Source organism: Betta splendens, chromosome 24 (assembly GCF_900634795.4).
Source record: "Betta splendens chromosome 24, fBetSpl5.4, whole genome shotgun sequence".
In the NCBI taxonomy this organism is placed as follows: domain Eukaryota; kingdom Metazoa; phylum Chordata; class Actinopteri; order Anabantiformes; family Osphronemidae; genus Betta; species Betta splendens.
The window spans coordinates 3044015-3062558 of NC_040901.2; the positions used below are offsets into that span (position 1 = coordinate 3044015).

The window sequence follows — 18544 nt, forward strand, 5'->3', positions numbered from 1 at the left end:
TTTTAAAATTAAGGTTATGAGGATATCTGAGATTCTTAACGCACAGGGAATTGGTAGAAACTGCTTCAAAACCTGAGCTAAAACCCGGCAAAAACAACCGAAAAAAACAATAAAGACAACAATAATGAAACAAATCCTCCACCAATAGAATAAATTGATGTGTTTACTACCAGTGACGCTGTAAGGCTACAGTGCATGAATCTCTATAAACCATAAGTCAACACATTTACATATTGCAGCGGCAAAAGGTTGGTACGACCACCCTGAGACCCTAGGAATTATGGGTCGAGTGTAGTCCTGCCTTAAGAGATGCATAGGTGATGCATAACACAGATAGTATAAATGCATAACTCTTAGCTGTATCGTAGGGTCTTTGTGTTTAAGGATGGGGGGATGGGGCAGAGCCTGAAGGATAAAGCTATCCCTGTGCACATGATGGGGGGGGGTCTCTGGTTCCTCTAAGTTTACGGGGAAGGTAGAGATGCTGTTTTGCCGCCTTGGCCAATGAAGTGTTGTGGCTCCAGGAACAAACAGTAACTTGGTGCTGTCACCTGCTAAACAGCAGCCCTGTTGATCGTCAGGGGGGTGTGCTTGGTTGACAAGAAGTTCACCTCGCTCCTATAGTTTCTTTGTTTTCATCTCCATTAGAGATGAGACCGACCACGCAGATGTTGCTGGTGTACAGTAATTTGGTGTGCAGTCATGAGACAGCAGAGTGAGGAGCAGGGGGCTCAGTACACATCCTTGGGGGATCCTGTGTTCATTGAGATGGTTTTGCATGTGTTCTTGCTGACCCAGACTGACTGGGGTCAGTCCAGTCCAGCAGCCTCATCAATGGCGAAGTGGAAAATTAATGTGTTCACCCCCAGATGTTCCACTTTGATGATAAGCTGGTATGGAATGATGGTGTTGAATGCTGTGCTGAAGTCTATGTACAGCATTTGAATATATGTGTCCTTGTTTTCCAGTTAAGTGAGGGTTAAGTGAAGCGCAGGGGAGACAGCAGCATCAGTTTACCAGTTAGTCCATTAAGCAAACTGGTATGGGTCCAGAGGGGGGGATTTGATGTGCTTTATGATGACAGGAGTAAGTTCCACAGAACGGCAGTCATTGAAGCAGCAAGGGAATGACTTCTTCGGCTCGGGTGGGATTGTTGTACAGTAGGTGGGGGCGATGCTCTGGTCCAGTGAAATGTTAAAAATGTCTGTGAACACCTCAGCAAGTTCCTCAGCACAGTCTTTCAGCACACGGCCATTGATCCGGCTGAGAGATCACTTTACACTGGCTCGGGACAGAGTCAGGGCCTGGTCAGTGGGGGACGGTGTGCTTTTCTGTGCGGGGCTGTTGTTAGCTGCTTCAGAGTGGCCAAAGAATTTGTTTAACTGTTTTAGCAGGGAGGTGTTACTGTCACAAGTCTGCGATGGGGGTTTGTAGTCGCTGATGGACTGTATTCCATGCCACAGGCTCCCTGAAGTGTTGAGCGATCCTCCTGGAGTACTGTGTCCTTGCCTTTTTAATTCCACTAGACAGTTTAGCTCTAGCAGGCCTTAGTGTCTATGTAGCCTGTTCTAAAGGCAGCGTTCCTGTCCCTCAATAGCCTGTAGACTTTGCCTGTCAACCATAGTTTCTGGCTGGCACGAACACAGATGGCTTTTGTTTCAGTTACATCACCTATGCATTTGGTGATATGGGCCATTACAGTCTGTGTACTCCTGGAGGTTGTTGAAGCCTGTTTGAACATATTCCAATCTGTTGTGCTGAGACAGTTTTGCAGTTTTCTGGAGCTCACTCTGGTTATACTCAGACTTCCTTTGGAACTGGTTTGTTTGCTCTTAGCAGCGGCCTGTATGCTGGCATTAGCACGGTGCTGAGGTGTTTTCACAGGTTTTAAAAGTCAATGCGCTTCAAGAGTTTTTAAAACACAGTATTTGGGTCTGCGTGGCACTTTATTGTCATAAACCGTATGTGAATATGAAATCCCTCATTGCCTGTTAATAAAATTACATGGAAAACTTACATATAATTATATTACATAAAGCTGCCAGTTTGGTCTGTATTCCTCCATGCTTACTGGTGGGAGAGACGGTGCAGAGGGGGCGTCTGAGTGGCCCCCAGACTTGGAGCTCTTCACCAAGTACGGGGTCTAGTTCTACTCCGACACTGCCATTTAACTGTAAAAGTTGGCTGCAATTGTATGTGCGTGTTGAGCTTGACGAGGACAGACAAAAACGCGTTGACGGAGACTTACAAAAACTCAAACAGCAAAGCATTCGGGAGAGAGAGAAGCCGCTGCATGTATCCGCTCCGTTATCTTGGAGTATCTATAATAATATATGTAAATAAGTAATATTGCAACGATTATTGTCAACATTTCAATTATTTTACAATTGTGATAAAGTGGACTCATGGGTGCACTTGTCTGGCTATTAAAGGAAATTAATTAGTAATATTTTTTTCAAATCTATTGCCTTTTGTGTAGAGTGTGCATTATTTTCAGAACTCTCTTTGCCAACAGTGTACATGCATGTCTTTTGCCAAGTAGCATGTTTTAAAAACACTTTAAAAACACTTTTATGTCCTGGAGGCATTGTTTTCTCTCTTGGTTTAGAGGCTGATGCAAATTTGGTGGGTTTCTGGTTGATGTAGTGACTTCATTTTAGCAACTTGTTACATCTCTGTGCTCATCCCTCTCTGGCCTTCACCAGACAACAGAAAGTAACAGAGTTGGATGCTGGACACAGAAACCCACTGGTCTTCTCTCACTGGCAAAGAAGTTGCTGTGAGGAGGATCCTATCCTGTTTTCTAGTCTGCACATGTGAAACCATTCCTCATTGTCCTGCTAGTAAGACAGAAGTTGTCTGCTCACTGGTCTTGTGAATTACTGCGGTCTCATGTTGGTTTGACTTGTTGAAAGTGTTGCGTTGCTTCATTTTATTGAAGCTTTGCTTCTCTTGTTTGCACAGTTCCGTCTCCTCATTCTTAGCATTAGCAGGCCAACTTCCAATCACAGCCTTGCTCAAGGTGCCTTATGTGTAGCTCTTCTTTCGTCTCCTTTAGTGATAATGGCATTTGTATTTGCAACTGTGTAGGTGAGGTTGACTGACCAGGAATTCACACCATAGAAAACAGGCTGTTTAGTTGAACAAAAATATAATAATAATACGGCAGATGGCATGTTTCACCTTCTTCCACCAATGTTTAATAGGATTTAGGTCACAGCTCATCGAAGGCTACGTCAGAATAATTAAATGCTTTGCTTTTATTCATTCTTGAGTGTTTTTAGCTGCATGTGTGTCTGGCCTGGTAGCTCAATAAGTAGAGCATTGGCCTGGGAAGCAGAACATCTACATCGCGGTTTAATCCCCACCTCTGGCATCAGGTGTGTCCTTGAGCCAACTCTCTACACTACCTCCCCGGGTGCTGCCACAGGGCTTCCCACTGAGACCTACTGGTCCAACCCTGTGTTCTGTTGCTGCTAGTTGTCGGTGTTCTCTATCTTCTCACCCCAACCTGCTGGATACTGTACATATATTATTCATATCAGTACGCAGTGCATTTATACTCTCTGTGTTTTACTTTGCTAATGTGTCATCCATGGTCCCCATGTTTCCTTTTTCTGCTCTCCCATTCCCCAACCTCTGGTCCTTGGTCATTGTTTGACAGTAAGTTTGGTTAGTCAATCTAGTGTTAGCCCTAGTGTTAGTGTCTGTTAGTGCTGCCAATCAAGTGTTTTCTGTTTTCAACTGATAATTTTAGAGACCTTCTCTCCTTCAGCAGTGAACTTTAGTTTGTTTGTAGTGACCATTCATTACCAAATTTAATGTTTTGTTTGCCAGCTTTGCTGTGAGTCTTTGCTGTTGTTTAACTAGTGAACCTATCTTCTTAACACAGTGAAATATCTGTTGTGGTATCATGCACTTGGGTCCTAGTCTGTGAGCAGTGAGTCTGTAACACAAACATCCTCAGCTCATACTTTTACCGTACCTATCCGAGTAAAATTATGTTTAAAGAATTATATACCACATATATAAATCACATTTCCAGACTAAGTGATAAGATACAATGGAGTTTTTGATATATATAGATATATATATACCTTTTTTTGTTGTTGATATCTACAGGCCCCACATTGCTCAGACAGGGTCCCCAGGTTCAGAATGGCCCCACACAAGAGGACATGGTTCTACAGAGAAGGTAAGAATTACACAACCCTGAAGCATGCTGGACTTGAGACATATCTTTGATCTTCTTGGGAATACATGAAAAGGCAGTGTGATAAATGGGGGACATATTGTGTCTGAAGCCCCCTCCTGAATTATTAGTTGTCTAAGATCTAAGGAACAAAATCTTCTTTTTCCTCATAGAGTTCAGTGGTTTAGCTACGTGGCTGTAGTCTTAGCAGCATAAGGGCGATTCAATCTCTTTGATCTTTGGATGCAACTTTAAATTTCTATCTAAAAAAGATTGTTTATATCTAACAATTATTTTTTGGCCACTGCAAAGTTATAATCACTGTGTCTAGTCTTAGACAGATCCACACCACAGCATAAATGTGTTGTTTTCATTCTCCTCAGCTATTTTATGTATCTTTCAACACTAGGCAATTCCTAACAAAATGTACACACACTGCATCACCTTATCTTCACATATTTCTGTTGTTATGGGTCACAATTTAATTAATATTTGAGAGCGCATGGCCTCCCAAAGATGTACAGCTCACTCTATCTGTGACTACAGCTGTTTACTTCAGTTTTAAACTGTCATAATTTGTAAATACTATCCGCTAGGTTTTGCAATGGTCGTACTGTAGTGATGCCATGTTTTCTAGATTTTATGTAAACTGTAATAATCATTGTACAGTAAATCACTTTACAGCAGTTGTCGATTGTACCTGTTAATTACTGGTAATTTCATGGCATTTCAGGAAGCCATGACTCAGCAGATCTGAGTCATTATTGCTGATGACTTTGTCCCTGTTTTTTCCACATGTCATGTACGCTTGATACTGCACATGTGAGGGGGTCAATGTATACTGTATGAAATGGTTAGTGATTTACAGTCAGATGGCTTGTGATTATATTTCTATCAGATAATCGTTTTATCAGAAGCTTATGTCTGTCTCATTTCAAATTCATTGGGCTCAATTGGTTATAATTAACTTAATAAACATCCAGTTCGTTTGACAGTGGAACCAGAATATTAGAGAGAACAAGATCAAGGTACTGTAAACTAAGGCAGGAACTCTTTTCTGTGTGAAGCCTTCTCCAGAATAAACAACGCATCAACGTTGCAAGTGAGTGCAGTGAAGTGAAAGGTTTGGTCACTTCCTGTCAGGGAGCGCTTGGATGAGGACCCAAATGCACAGCAGAACACAGGTTGACGGTGATCAAAGGGTGGTTTATTCCGGGTAGGCAGAGACAGCGTCAGGGACAGGCAAGGTTCGTACACGAAAGCCAGAAATAACAGTACCGAGTCGTCAGGCGGAGAAGCGTGGTCAGGCAGGCAAACAAGGTCGATCATTAACACCAGGATACATGAAAACACAGCCGGACAGGAACAATGAACTGGGGAAACAACGATGACATACGAAACAACGATCTGGCAAAGGACTATCAGAACAGGTGGTGGCTAAATACAAAATGACTAGATTACTGATAACGTGCAGGTGTGGATAATGACCAGGACAGCTGTGACAAGACGTAAACCGGGAGTGAAGCTAAAACAGGAACAGAAACCAGGAGACTACCAAAATAAAACAGGATCATAAGGTCAATGAACAAAGTCCTCTTCAAAATAAAACTGGGCACAGAGCCAGAACCTGACACTTCCCAGAGGTATTTATTTGTTATGCTTATCTTTCGCCTCACATGGCTGAGCATTAACATGTGTATGCGCCTGTATCAAAGTCAAAAAAAGATGTGAACTTTGCCTTCGCATCTGAAAACCAACATGAGGTAATGCTGTGTTTGCAGTGTGCTTTCAAGAGATCCACTCTACATAGTTGTGGGAGCTGAAGTCACCGTAGACATGAGGTAGTGTTAGTTACGGGTAAAAACTCAATGTCTAATTTCTGTTTACTTATAATCAAATTTCAGAAAACAGTAGGATAAATTTTGATTAAATCGCAACCTGCAACAAGAGAGGTGTTTGGAGTAGAAATAAGTTAAGGCAGCAGTCATGATTCACTGTGCGTGTATTTCCCACATTGTGAGCAGTACATGAGCTGCAGTACATGCAATGCGTCCAGTGACCAATACACAAAAATGTATGTGTGCAAATGCATGCAAAAGAGAAACTGAAAAGTGGCATTCGTCACATTAGACAAGGGATGCATGCTATTGTTTGGGGTCCACTGCAGGATATGGTGTCTTTATCAGTCCTAATGCTGTTTGTAGAAATATTGGAAAAAAGGGTCATTAAAAGAATAAATTTATGTAGAGGAATTTTTATTTCTTTTGGCAGTTTTACAAAATACCTTTTATTGCAAGGGTCTACAGCCAATGAAAGATGCAAATAGAAGAGTCAGGTAATGGTATTTTTCTCTATGCACACCCTCTATGAACAATTATTGGTAGGACTTTTCACAGTGTTAGCAAGACTCAAAGGAAGTTGGAGAGAGCAGCTCTGCTCTATGGGTTAGAGGTAGCAGTGAGAGGCAGAGAAGATACTGAGGTTCTGTATAGGAGTGATGAGGTTGGACAGGATTAGGAAGGAGCACATCAGAGGGACAGCTCACGTTGGCTGTGTGAGCAACAAAGTCAGAGAGGCCAGACTGAGATGGTTTGGTCATGTGCAGAGGAGGGGTAGTGAATATATTGGTAGAAGGATGTTGGAGATGGTAGGACCTTTGCTAAGCCAGAAATAAGTTTATTGCACATCAGTGGGAGTCTATGCCACCAGTAAAACTTTATGGCTGCTAATAGTTAAAAAAGGGTTGGTTCTGGGTTTGGCTCCTCTGAGAATAAAGTGTTTCATCAATTGCCATACAAACTCAATAGGGTTGAGATCATGAGAGTCAACCAGTGTGCACCCCCAGTTAATGCCCGCTGCCTCAAGGCAGACTTGCTGTGGTCAAATGTGGTGATTGTTGAGGAAATCTTTACAATAAATTCTAAGGGTTGACCAAAAACATGTTGAGTAATATTTAAGAATGAATGAAGGGAAGCTTAAGATGATGTAAAACACGTCATTCCTAAACTGTCCTGGAGGATTGCTGTGTGCAGTTTGTTGTCGTAAGAAATTCTTGGTATGTCAGTTTCTCTGTGCACGTGTGTTGCAGTAGGACTAAGCTAGAAACAAACACCTACTGCAAGCACTCACTCCAGTTATGCAGTTTCAGGTATGATTAACAAAGTGATGGAAATAGTCACTGCATTTGTGTTTTGATTCAGAAATAATGTGGTATAAATAACTGTGTGGTGCGTGGGAGCAAGAGATTGTGTGTCAGGGAGAGAAAAAGAAATGTGTTGCTTGGTCTTAAATCAAGCGGTAGTAGGTAGTAGGTGGGAGTGTATGTGGATTTGTTAATTATGTGTTTTGAAATGCACAGAATAAAAACAACTACTGACTTGCTGTCACAACTTACAGGACTTCTAAAAGACTGCTGGGTCTTTTATTGTACTTTGTCCATACGATACTTACGATACGTTACTTGTACCTGTACTCCAGAGGTCAGAGATCTACAGTTTGTTGTTTAGAAATCTACAGAACAGGTGGCAATTTACTGTATACTGTAAGCAAGTTGTGTATTTTTTGTGTTTTGTATGTTTTGTATTACGACTTATTAAACCTTGCATGCTTTCAGTGTCGTTTAAACATGCTCCCACTCTACTCCCTGCATGACAGGTGCTTCTCCTGAGAAGTGTGTTGCAATGAAGCATTGTGTCACAGGGTAATAACAGTAAAATGAAACAGAACAAAAAAAATAACAGCTGAAATGTCTATACCAACACATACTGTACAGTCAAGCCCGAAATTATTCATACCTCTGGCAAATTCTGACTTTTACTTAAACCAGCAAGTCTTTCTTGATTGGTAATGACACAGGCCTCTCCCAAAAGATAATAAGGTGATGTATGGTCAGGTGAATTTTTTTTTTTTTTTTTCAAAATTTGCTACAGGTATGAATAAATTTGGGTATGACTGTATATATTCACCGGCCTGGTAGCTCATATATCAAACCGCAGACCTTTTGCCTTCCGAGGCCAACTCTCTATCAACTGAGCTACCAGGCCACATTAAAAGTGATGTGAGGCTTTGTCTGGTCAGCCTGTCTCTGTTCTTTTGCAATAATTAATGTCAACATCAAATATATACAGTCATACACACACACACACACACACACACACACACACACACACACACACACACACACACACACACACACACACACACACACACACATGTTGTGTGTGTGTGTGTGTGTGTTTTACACTGTTTTATAATGAAATATGGTTGTCAGAGTAGAGTTGTCATCTAATACCATCGTCAAATTGTATTTGTGATAGGCTAATTAAAGGGGAAGTTACACAACAGGAAAACTGCTTTCCCTAAGACCTTCAGTATGGACATGACTCCCTGTCTATGGTTGGGTATCTCCTGCAAAGGCATCTGTCAGGGCTGTAACATAAGGATGTATAATACACTAATACTGCTACTGTATATTCTGTCTTGTGTAATTTCTTTTTTTGGTGTTAGACATATATGCGGTTCCTAAGGTTCATGCTTTCCCCACACCAGAATCTGCACCTGCTAATTATTCTTCTAAAAGAATGAACCAGCATTGATTCCCTCTGAAAATCCTTAATCGTGCCACATGACTACAAATCCTTTGCAGTGCTTTAAGTTTATGTTTTATTCAAAAGTAACTGTTCATTTCATATCCCCAACTCTTGAGTCATAATGCGGCTGAACTCAAGTCATGTGTTGTTGCAAAGAGGAGCGTGTGAGTGAATGCATATATGTGCATGCTGCCCACACTCCCTTAGCAACAGTTACCCTGGCAACTCTGTCAGGAGGGATGTGAAATGCTAATATAACAGTCCAGGACTTTTGCAGCTTTGAATTTTTGTGATGCAGAAGGTGACTTTAAAAAGATAACCCTTCTGTAACCCTGCAACAAAATTTTTACCTGTTTTATTGTCCAGGCAGTAGACAGCTATTCAAAAGCTGCAAATGCACTGTTTGTCATGGCTGGAAAGAAACATTTGACTGAGGTTTTTATATTTCATACATGAAAATAATAGCTCTTATTAGTGTCCACTTCAGCCACATTTATCAGCCACTAGTGCTACTGATGCTCATTATTTTTTTGGCGCACACATAGTATGTGCTGCTAATTAATGAACCGTAGGTGGCATTTTGTCAATTCACAGTCTATAACCCTGCTATGACACATATGACACAAAATTTAGTACGCTGTGAAATGATGCATGTAATTAGTGTGAAGGGACTTAGGATCACAGTTAAGATTCATATTTACTTTACTATTTAAACGTATGTTAGGGCACCGGTGTTCAATCCTGGTCCTTCCTGGTCCCTAACTCTGCCTGCCAGAGTTACTACAGATTACATAAATCAGGAGTGCTCAGTCAATCAACAAATCAGAATCAGAAAAGGCTGCGTGGAACTCGCTGTGATGCGCTCCAACAACAGTTGCCTCTAATGGGTCCTCTAAAAGATCATCTAACAAGGCTATACAGTAGAATATACTGTATGTTTGCACTCTTATTGTTTTATCCCCTCATTTAATCGCAGACGCGTGTCTGTATTTATTGTTTACCGCTTTTCTCTGGTGTGACTAAAGATCGCTTTCACATGATTAACCGTTTCCTTGCTTCACCTCTAAGTGTCGCCAACGACCGTAGAGCAGCTGTAGAAGTACCTACGCAAACCAGGGAGCTACCATAGACTTGCGCTAATTTCTAGTTTACGTAGTTGTTGATACATTTGAATGTTGGCATAGATTTGTACTTACTCCATGTTTTGAGCATAAGTATACATCTCCATCTGAGATTAAAAGAAAATCAGTGTTGGAGCTGGATGGCACTGAAACGGTTCAAAAGAAAACAGAACAAAAAGATCAGTTTACATGAATCAACTAACTTATGCAGCATTATAGTTCATTTCAATTATTGCAGCAGAGAGAGAAAGGCTGAGCAGACACAGTATCATGTCACTTGGATATAAATATCATCAGACTCTAAAATCAGAACTGTCAACTTTGCTCTTTTTAGGGATGTGTTTGCATGGTCTCTCTCTGTTTTCTGTCCTCTTGCTGTTGTAAGGTGCAATTTCCCCACTTTGGGACAAATAAAGGAATTCCTATTCTTATTATATGTGAAAAATTCCCGTTCGGTTATTTTGTTCAGCGAGATCCGATCTGAGTGCAGCACAGATAGGGATGGATGGTAAACAGATGAGGTTTGTTCAGATAAGGCACAAATTACATTGACATTGAACCATGAATTTGTAGACTGCAGGTTTTAATTTTTATGTACAGAAGCCTGTATATGTGTGTATAGAATGAGTTTTTTGCTGTTTGGCTCCTTTTCTGTGTTCACTACCGTCTTCTTCATTGGTCTTGTCGCCTCCTGTCTTTGCCCTGTCTGTGTCTGATGTAATTATGTTGATCACCTGTACCTGTGACCTGTTGCTGTGCTGTGAATGACCATTGCCTGTCTGACTACAAGCCATTAATCCTCTGTTTTACTCAAGTTCCCGTTGTGCATTTATGTCCTAATTTCCAGGACATCCTGACATCTCCATATTTTTTATGCAAAGAAATTGAGTGTCTCTTCATTGTTAAATACTACTCATGACATGTTTTTGGTCAGCCCCCATGGAAAATTAGTGAAGTATTCCTTTAAAAGGCTGCTACTCTTGGCTGCAGTAAATTAGACATGTAGAAGCAACTATGTAACACCTAGTGGGGGAAACAATGCTTGATTTCACGGCCCCAGGCTGTTTGGTGCAGTGGTTAGTGCGTGGCGTTCCTGTTGCCCAGGTTGTGGGTATAATCAAAATTGCCCTTCCTGAAAAATTGTGTCAGAAAGGGCATCCGGCATAATAACTTGCCAAATCAACCATTGCCACAACAGCAAGATCAGTGTTGTTCTGTAAAGTCTCTGTATAGTGACATTCATGTTTTTAAGTAAGGATAGAGAACCTGAGAACTAGGAAATTCTTTTTGGTCAACGCACATTTGTGGGGTGGTTGCATATATTAGCAATATCAGAGTTAAAATCAATATTGTGTAACTGTTTATTTTTTAGGTTTCCAGACTTTCCTTGGAAAGGTCAGGGGAGTAATTTATATCACAGGTTGTCACTATTGCCGATGGGGGTGTTGCAGTTTTGAATTTAAAACAATCACACACCAACAAGGGATTGAAACGTAGGATTTTGAGCTTTCCTCCCAAAAGTGGGTGATGCTTCTGAAATCTTGGTGATAAAAGAGGCTGCTCTTGTTATAAAAGATTGTGCTAGAAAGCACAAGTTACAACAGTCACCAAGACCTTTTGCAGTGTATAGTAAAATGTGTTCTTCTGATAAAAACAATGATAGAATTCTTGTGAGTGTACCTTTGTATGACAGAGGCCCACTTTGTATGAATTTACAGACCCCATCTCAATGAAAAAAATTAGCAAACAAAACAGAACTTTTATATTCAAAATAATGTATTACTTATTATGCCCTTTAAAGCAGACTGCTTCTATTGCTTTTAATGCTAAACAATATTGGACTTCAATGTCTCAATAAGGAGTCTGTAAGTATTCATGCCATAAACCCCAGTAGATCGTCCACACTGCTTCTGAAAGGTGTTTACTTCCAGTCCTTTGGTGGAAAACGTTGTGTTTCGCACAAGTTAATCACCTCATCTCTTTGCAGATGTCATAGGGGTCACAGGTCACAGCATCCAGCTTGCTGTTCTCTGGCTAAAGCTAGTGGCTAACTGCCTGTTAATGACCAAAACAACACCAGGCTGGCAGCGGTGAATGGACCTTGTGGTTTTATCTGTAGAGTCTAAACTGTAAAGGACCTGAGCCCACACAGAACCCTGCCACACGGCAGTAGCTGCTTACTGTGGCTCTCTGTGATACACTCCACTCCACCAATTGTGTGTGTTGGAAATACTGTTTTGGTGTTTGTCTGGAAATGACCAGAGGAGGTTCTGTGAGTGGTCTGTTTACCATCGATCTAAGCAAACATGAACCGGAGAGTCATAGAAATGTACCAGAATTTTGCATGTGCAGGAACCTTTAACTAGTTTTACAAACGTATGCAACCATCTTTTTTCTTCTTAAAGTTTGCATTGGCATTTTAGATCTGCAAATTTTAGAAAAGGGCTCTGAGAAGTAACACTTTGAATTGTTTGGGCAGAATGCTAAGCGGCGTATCTGGCTGATCATCATCTGTCTGATGGTTCCAGTTACCTTTTTTTATTGGTAATATAAACAAAGAACTTTGTTTTATCTGGCAGCCAATAGTAGCGGGCAGATGAAAATGAGGTGGTTTGCAGAATGTTCTCCTGTGTCTCCTACGATTTCACACACCGTGTACAGTACATTATGTTAAATGGCTCCTTGTTCCACTCGGACCACTTAAAGCCTGCCAGCCTTTAGCTCCTGTTTGTTGGCATTTCATTTAAATCAAAAAACAGGTTGTAAAATCCTCCGAGGCATATCCCTGCCACACCTAGAGTTCAGCCATGAATCTGTGATTATTTAATTAATTTTAATTCCTTTAGTGGACTGAAATACCTTGGAAACCATGGCTGTGTGTGTCTACAGTCGCCCCCTATTGGCACTAGTACTAGTTACACGCAGACTCATAGTAAGTTTACCAGACTGCTGTTAAAATACAGATAAAACCTAATTGCAGCAGCCCTACAGTATATTACAACAGTCAATAATTTAGGTTCAGTAACAAAAGAGAGTTCACCTTGGACAGGCTGACATTCCATCACAAGTCCACATACACAGTATAGACTACTCGCTCACGCACACCTGTTGGCAACTCAGAATCTCCAGTCAGACTCGTCTGCATGTCTTTAGACTGTCGGAGGAAACCAGAGAAAAGCCATGGAGACATGAGGAGCCTGTTCAAGCCCCACACAGAGAAGCACCTGGGCGACCTGAAAAAGAAGCGGCCACACCCCTATTCAGCTGCCGCCATAAAACATGTTATGAAATATGTGTGTGTCAGTTGAGGAGAGCTTTGAGTGTTTAGTCATGATTGACTTTTACTGTTGCCATGAGTCAGCCTTCCACAGATACAGGATTGGGGCCAGATGTCGTGACATACTGTAGCATTTTTCACACATGCACACAGCAAGTCATATCAAATTTGACAATAAACAATAAAGTGCGTGACCCGATAATATTATCTTTCATTGACATATCGAAAATAGAGAAATGACTGCATTTCTCTCTTCTCACCTGTTCATTACTGCATCTGCCTTTGCTGACACCTAGTGACCAGACTTGACATACAGACATAAATTCAGCTAAACATGCACAACCCTCTCATACTGTAGCTCCCTTGTATCTCCACTGTTGACTACATCTTTTGAGAATGTGTCCAGATTTGAATACCTCCACAGGCAGTTGTCACCAAATGTTAGTAAAGCTGGATGCGATTACATAAGCACATTGCTATTGTGCCCCATAGCCCTTATTATATAATGACCTATCTTATATAATGACAGAAGGAGTTGCCTGTAGGGGTCAGGCTCCAAATTTGCTCATTTTAACTGGTTCTGTCATTATAATTTACTTATTTCCCCTATAATTAACCACACTAATTTTAAGTCTATTAGGCTGGTGATACACAAGTATTGCTGTCAAAATGCAATTAAAAATAATTAATAAATGAAATTTAAAAAGATTTATCTGCAATATTGTTACTCCTTTTACATCTCCCTATTTTCTCTCCTCTCCTCCTCCAGGGAGCTTCAGGAGCTCCAGAGGCAGAAAGAGATGGAGCGAGAACATCAGGAGCAGGAGCGTCAGCAGCGAGAGTGTCAAGAGCGGGAGCGACTGGAGCGAGAGCAGCTAGAACGAGAGAAGCTGGAGCAGGAGCGAGAGCGGGAACGTCAGGAGAGGGAGCGCCAGGAGATGGAGATGCAGATGGAGAAGGAGCGAGTGGAGCAGGAGCAAGCCGAGCATGAGCTGATGGAAAGAGAGAAGGCGGAGAGGGAGCAGCAGGAGCAGTTGGACAGAGAGCAGCAGGAGTGGGAGAGAGGGAGACGCATTTCTAATGCTGGTAAGCAGTGCACTTTGGCTTCTGCACGTGATCCTTTTTTGGGCTTATGCTATGACTGTTGAGGCAGAGAAGACACTGTTTTATTTAAATTGAGCTCATTTTATAGACATGTTTGCTTTTTGCATGGCCCCAGTTTGCACTAATTTGACAGAAGGAAAACACTAAAATATAACTCTATCTCAGGAACAGTGTTTCACACAGCATTCAGGGTCATAGTTTATGTATGTCAAAAATGTACAACTCCTCACAAGGGCCACTGTGAGCATCTCTGCTACATCTGCTTGGCTGCCTACTGTAATTTCCAAACGCTCACCTGACCATACTTTAGAAGGGCTATTTTTTTATGAATGGCCACATACACCACAATGGAAAAGGTCATTACAAGGAACGTATGTACTATATTTATTCTATATCTATTGTATTGTGACGTGGGGCTCTCTACCACTGTTCATTATGTAAAAGTGAGACACAGTCTAAGACTATGTCAGAAAAGACACTCAAACCAGCAAAGATGATAGTTTAAAATTAAAGTATCTACTGTATCTATCATCATCCAAGCAGCCTTTTGGGCAAGCTGTGAAAGCAGAAATGATCTGTGACCCAAGTTTCATGAAAATCCAACTAGTTGTGTCATGTACTATATCCTGAAAAGCCTTATGTGTATTCTCAACATTGGAAACAGCTTTATATACTTAGTTCTGTTAAATTTCTGTTGTATCCTACAGATGGCTGTTGAGCATCTGAAACCATTTTTTTAGAGAAACACAGAGGTTACACATTCTGTCTAGATTGTTGTTGTCTCATTACATTGTTCTTTGTTTTCACATCTATTTATTTAGAAAATGCCACATTTACTATCACCATCTTCTTCACCATCTAACCAAGGAGAACAGTTCAGTGCTACAGAAAGTCTTGTTTATGCCACTTCTACCTCACAGCCAGTGTAGGGCAAGTAAGGACCAGGTATCATCTGTTCAATTTAGTTTATTTACATAGCAGCATCTCAAGGCACTGTTGGGCTCCTATTTCCTCAGAATGTAGACCATACAGTATGTGATGAGAATTTACATCTCATGGTCAGTGTTGAGTTTAGGACAAAGATCGTCCATTATCATATAATCAGTGTGTGGAATCTCATTGGATGTGTGGAACAAGAATATTCACTGTAGCCAACACACAACCCTAAAAGTCTATCCCAAACAAAGGACCACAAAACCTTAGTGTAAAAGGCCCCTCACTTAAGTCACACCTAGGCCTGTGTCCAGTTTCAAGCTGAATACTGAATATTGCCAGCAGGCACCTGGGGTGGACCAGGGTGAACAGTTTCCACTTGAACATTCAAATCTCATTTGCTCAAACATGCTCCTTATTAGGAAGCCAGTGAATAATATAAAGCGTTAAAGTACTGTAGTTTTGGGTTTTCCTAAAATTGAATTATATATACTATAATTATATAGTATACTGAACTCTGAGATGACATTTGCTATGAATTTATGACACATGAATGATCTGGAATGACCTGAATTGAAATTTTGCTGGATGGATGATTTCTGTGTCTGCGCTAACATTGATAATTTATTAATGCTAAGATTAGATGATTTGCCATGCCCTTCTGATTGTGTGCGTGTGTGCGTGCGTGCGTGCTTCACGTCTGAACCTATTATGTAAGTATGTAATTTGTGTACAGATTTACTTTGCAGGGTGAGTAAAAAAAAAACGCCTGTCAAGGTAAATCTGAAACACTGTTCAGATTTAGGATAACGGCTCCGGGTCTTTGGTTTCAAGTACAATTTAAATAAAGAAAGATGAATTATTCTGACCTGAAGCAGCTCATAAAACATACCTAGCACAACACAAAAATTTACATCCATAAATTACATCATTAGTAAAAAGTGGAAAAGAAGGTGATCTGTGGAATAACAACTTTTAATTACTCTCACACAGAACACAGATCAGGTCCATACAACAGAGCTGCACCAAGTGTTAGAGTTAAGGTAATTAGCAGTAGAGGGCTGCTCTAAGTATTTAACCAGATGTGGTGCTTACTGTATGACAAAGTAACCACTCACTCCATTACTGTAGATCTGCAAAATACTAATGAATTAAACCATTGAACAGCAAATAGCAAAAAGTTCATCTGACGTTTTGAGTTCTTGAAGGGTTCTCACATGTTCTTTCTATATGATAAACCTTCGCTCTTTAGTTTGTATTATGTATTTATCTCTCAACAAGACATTAGTAGCATTTTGCCTTTGGCTCAGTTCTGTCCACTAACCATCTCCAATAAAGCCCACTTAGAGTTCAACTTAATATACTATAGGTTTGTGCTGGTTTTCCTGCTTCATCTGCACCCTTCTCTTTTTTTCCTTCCCTCCTTCCTTTTGTCTCTCCTGACCTCATGTCTTTCCCTCCTGTGTGGACGATGGCTGCTTCCTTTCCTGCCTTCTTTCCTTCCTTCTGTTGCCCCCTTCCTCTCTCTACTGTCTTGTGGCCGTCCCTGGTCCGTTGCATCCAGCTTTTGAAAGCACTCTGTACACCCCCAGGCCTCAGGAGTACGGCAGAACTCCCTCCACACCCGTATCTCCATCCGCGCCCGCCACCCCAGCTCCTGGGACGCGGTCGCCCTCCTCTGCCACGCCCCCCACCCCCCCGCTCAGGCACTCCGCCTCCCGTTTTGCCACTTCCCTTGGTTCTGCCTTCCACCCAGTACTGCCTCATTACGCCACCGTTCCGAGGAGGCAGGGCTTTTCACAAGCCCCGCCGCCCGCCCCCGCCCCCCCTCCTCCAGCCAAGTCCGTGGTGTGGTCAGCTTGCAACTTTACCCCCCTTCCGCCATCACCCCCTGTCATGACAAGCAGTCCGCCTAGGAAGGCCACAGGTCCGTGGCCACTCATCCCCATTGCAGCACCTTCCCCTGTCACTCAGAAGCCTTCCTCACCATCCCCAAACGGGCCCCCCATGTTCCCTGCACCCTCCCCTCTCACCATCCCACAAAATCATAGCCTGGGCATCACTTGCCCAACGCCACCACCACCACCTACCCCACCCCCTCTACCGTCCCCCATAGCCTCCACTCAACATTCCTCCACCTCGTCTCCCCCTTCCTCATCCCAAGGTCCTGTTGTGCCCTCTCCTTCAACAGCGTCCCTTGCTACTGCAGACACTGCTGCTGCTTCTCATGAGCACCTCAGGCTCCCCGTGGGCCTGGGCCTGTCAGGGCCAGGGGAGCCGGACACAGCCACTGGCCCAGTGCCCCACCTGCCTCAAGGGGGCGGCTCCTCCTGTCAGCCCCAGGGTAAGGCCTCCAGTCAGGATTCTGCTCTGTATACTTCTTTCTGTCTCTTTCCCCTCTGTCTTTCAGTTGCTCAGACTCACACACTAACCAGGAGACCACTGAACTCTCTTGAACCTTTGAACTTGCTACTGAACTATCCACATCACAAAGGGAAACACTGGCTGATTTTAGTACAGTGTTCCCATTCTTTTGTTCTGGCTTATGTAAAGTGATGCCAGACTCAACAGATTGTGAACTTTCTTATGTGATTTCTTTACATTAAACATATCGCTCAAGCATCAAATTTGGGGATGGTTTATCCACTGTTTATCTGGTCTGGTCTAACTTATTTGTCTGTTCTTATAAGCTATATATATGTATGTATGTATGTGCGTGCTGTTTAAAGATCTGACTAGCTGACTGTTCAGTGAATATGAAACACCTCTGGTTATTCAGCATGGCATGTCTGTCTCATCTTCAGATGTTCTAAAGTTCAGACAATTGTTTAAATAGGAACGCTGCAACCCATTTTTCATCCAAGGGTTATTTTTCATTTTTGTTGCTCATTTTATTATTTTATTCACTGACTAATCAATATGCATCCTCTAGTCACCGTATGTTATTTCATCTGTATCTGCTAACAGCAAGATGCTGAAGAAATAACAAATATTTGACTTGAAATATCCATAATATCACTTATTTGCTCCATTACAATAATATTTTGATTAAAAAAAAAACAAGCTTATTTGTGACTGTCTTTAGTAAAACCAAGTAAAACTATACTTTCTATTCATATAGAAATATACATTGACATTTGTCCCCAAGCTTTTTTTGTGCTTAGACACAGCTGGAAGATGACTTGTGAGTGATGAGTGGCTTCCACTCAAATCTGTTCAGCATTCACAGTATTGTTGACAGTAGTCACAACATTGAAATTCTAATTTGTATTGTTAGTTATTATTGTAGTTCTTCTGTACATTGTTTGGCTGCTTTACTTTTTAAATT

At 41.6% G+C, this 18544-nt stretch overlaps 1 protein-coding gene across 8 annotated transcripts in view; it reads left to right on the forward strand.

The window, feature by feature from the left end:
• Positions 1–18544, forward strand: part of enah (ENAH actin regulator) — a 65763-nt gene that overhangs the window by 29406 nt on the left and 17813 nt on the right. For 5 of the 8 annotated variants that reach the window (XM_029140787.3, XM_029140786.3, XM_029140788.3 and 2 more), the window contains exons 4-6: positions 4123–4195; positions 13949–14265; positions 16781–17560. In XM_029140787.3, the coding sequence (XP_028996620.1) occupies positions 4123–4195; positions 13949–14265; positions 16781–17560 (1170 nt within the window). The remainder of the gene's footprint in view (positions 1–4122; positions 4196–13948; positions 14266–16780; positions 17561–18544) is intronic. The other 3 variants (XM_055506076.1, XM_055506077.1, XM_055506075.1) reach the window with 2 other exon arrangements.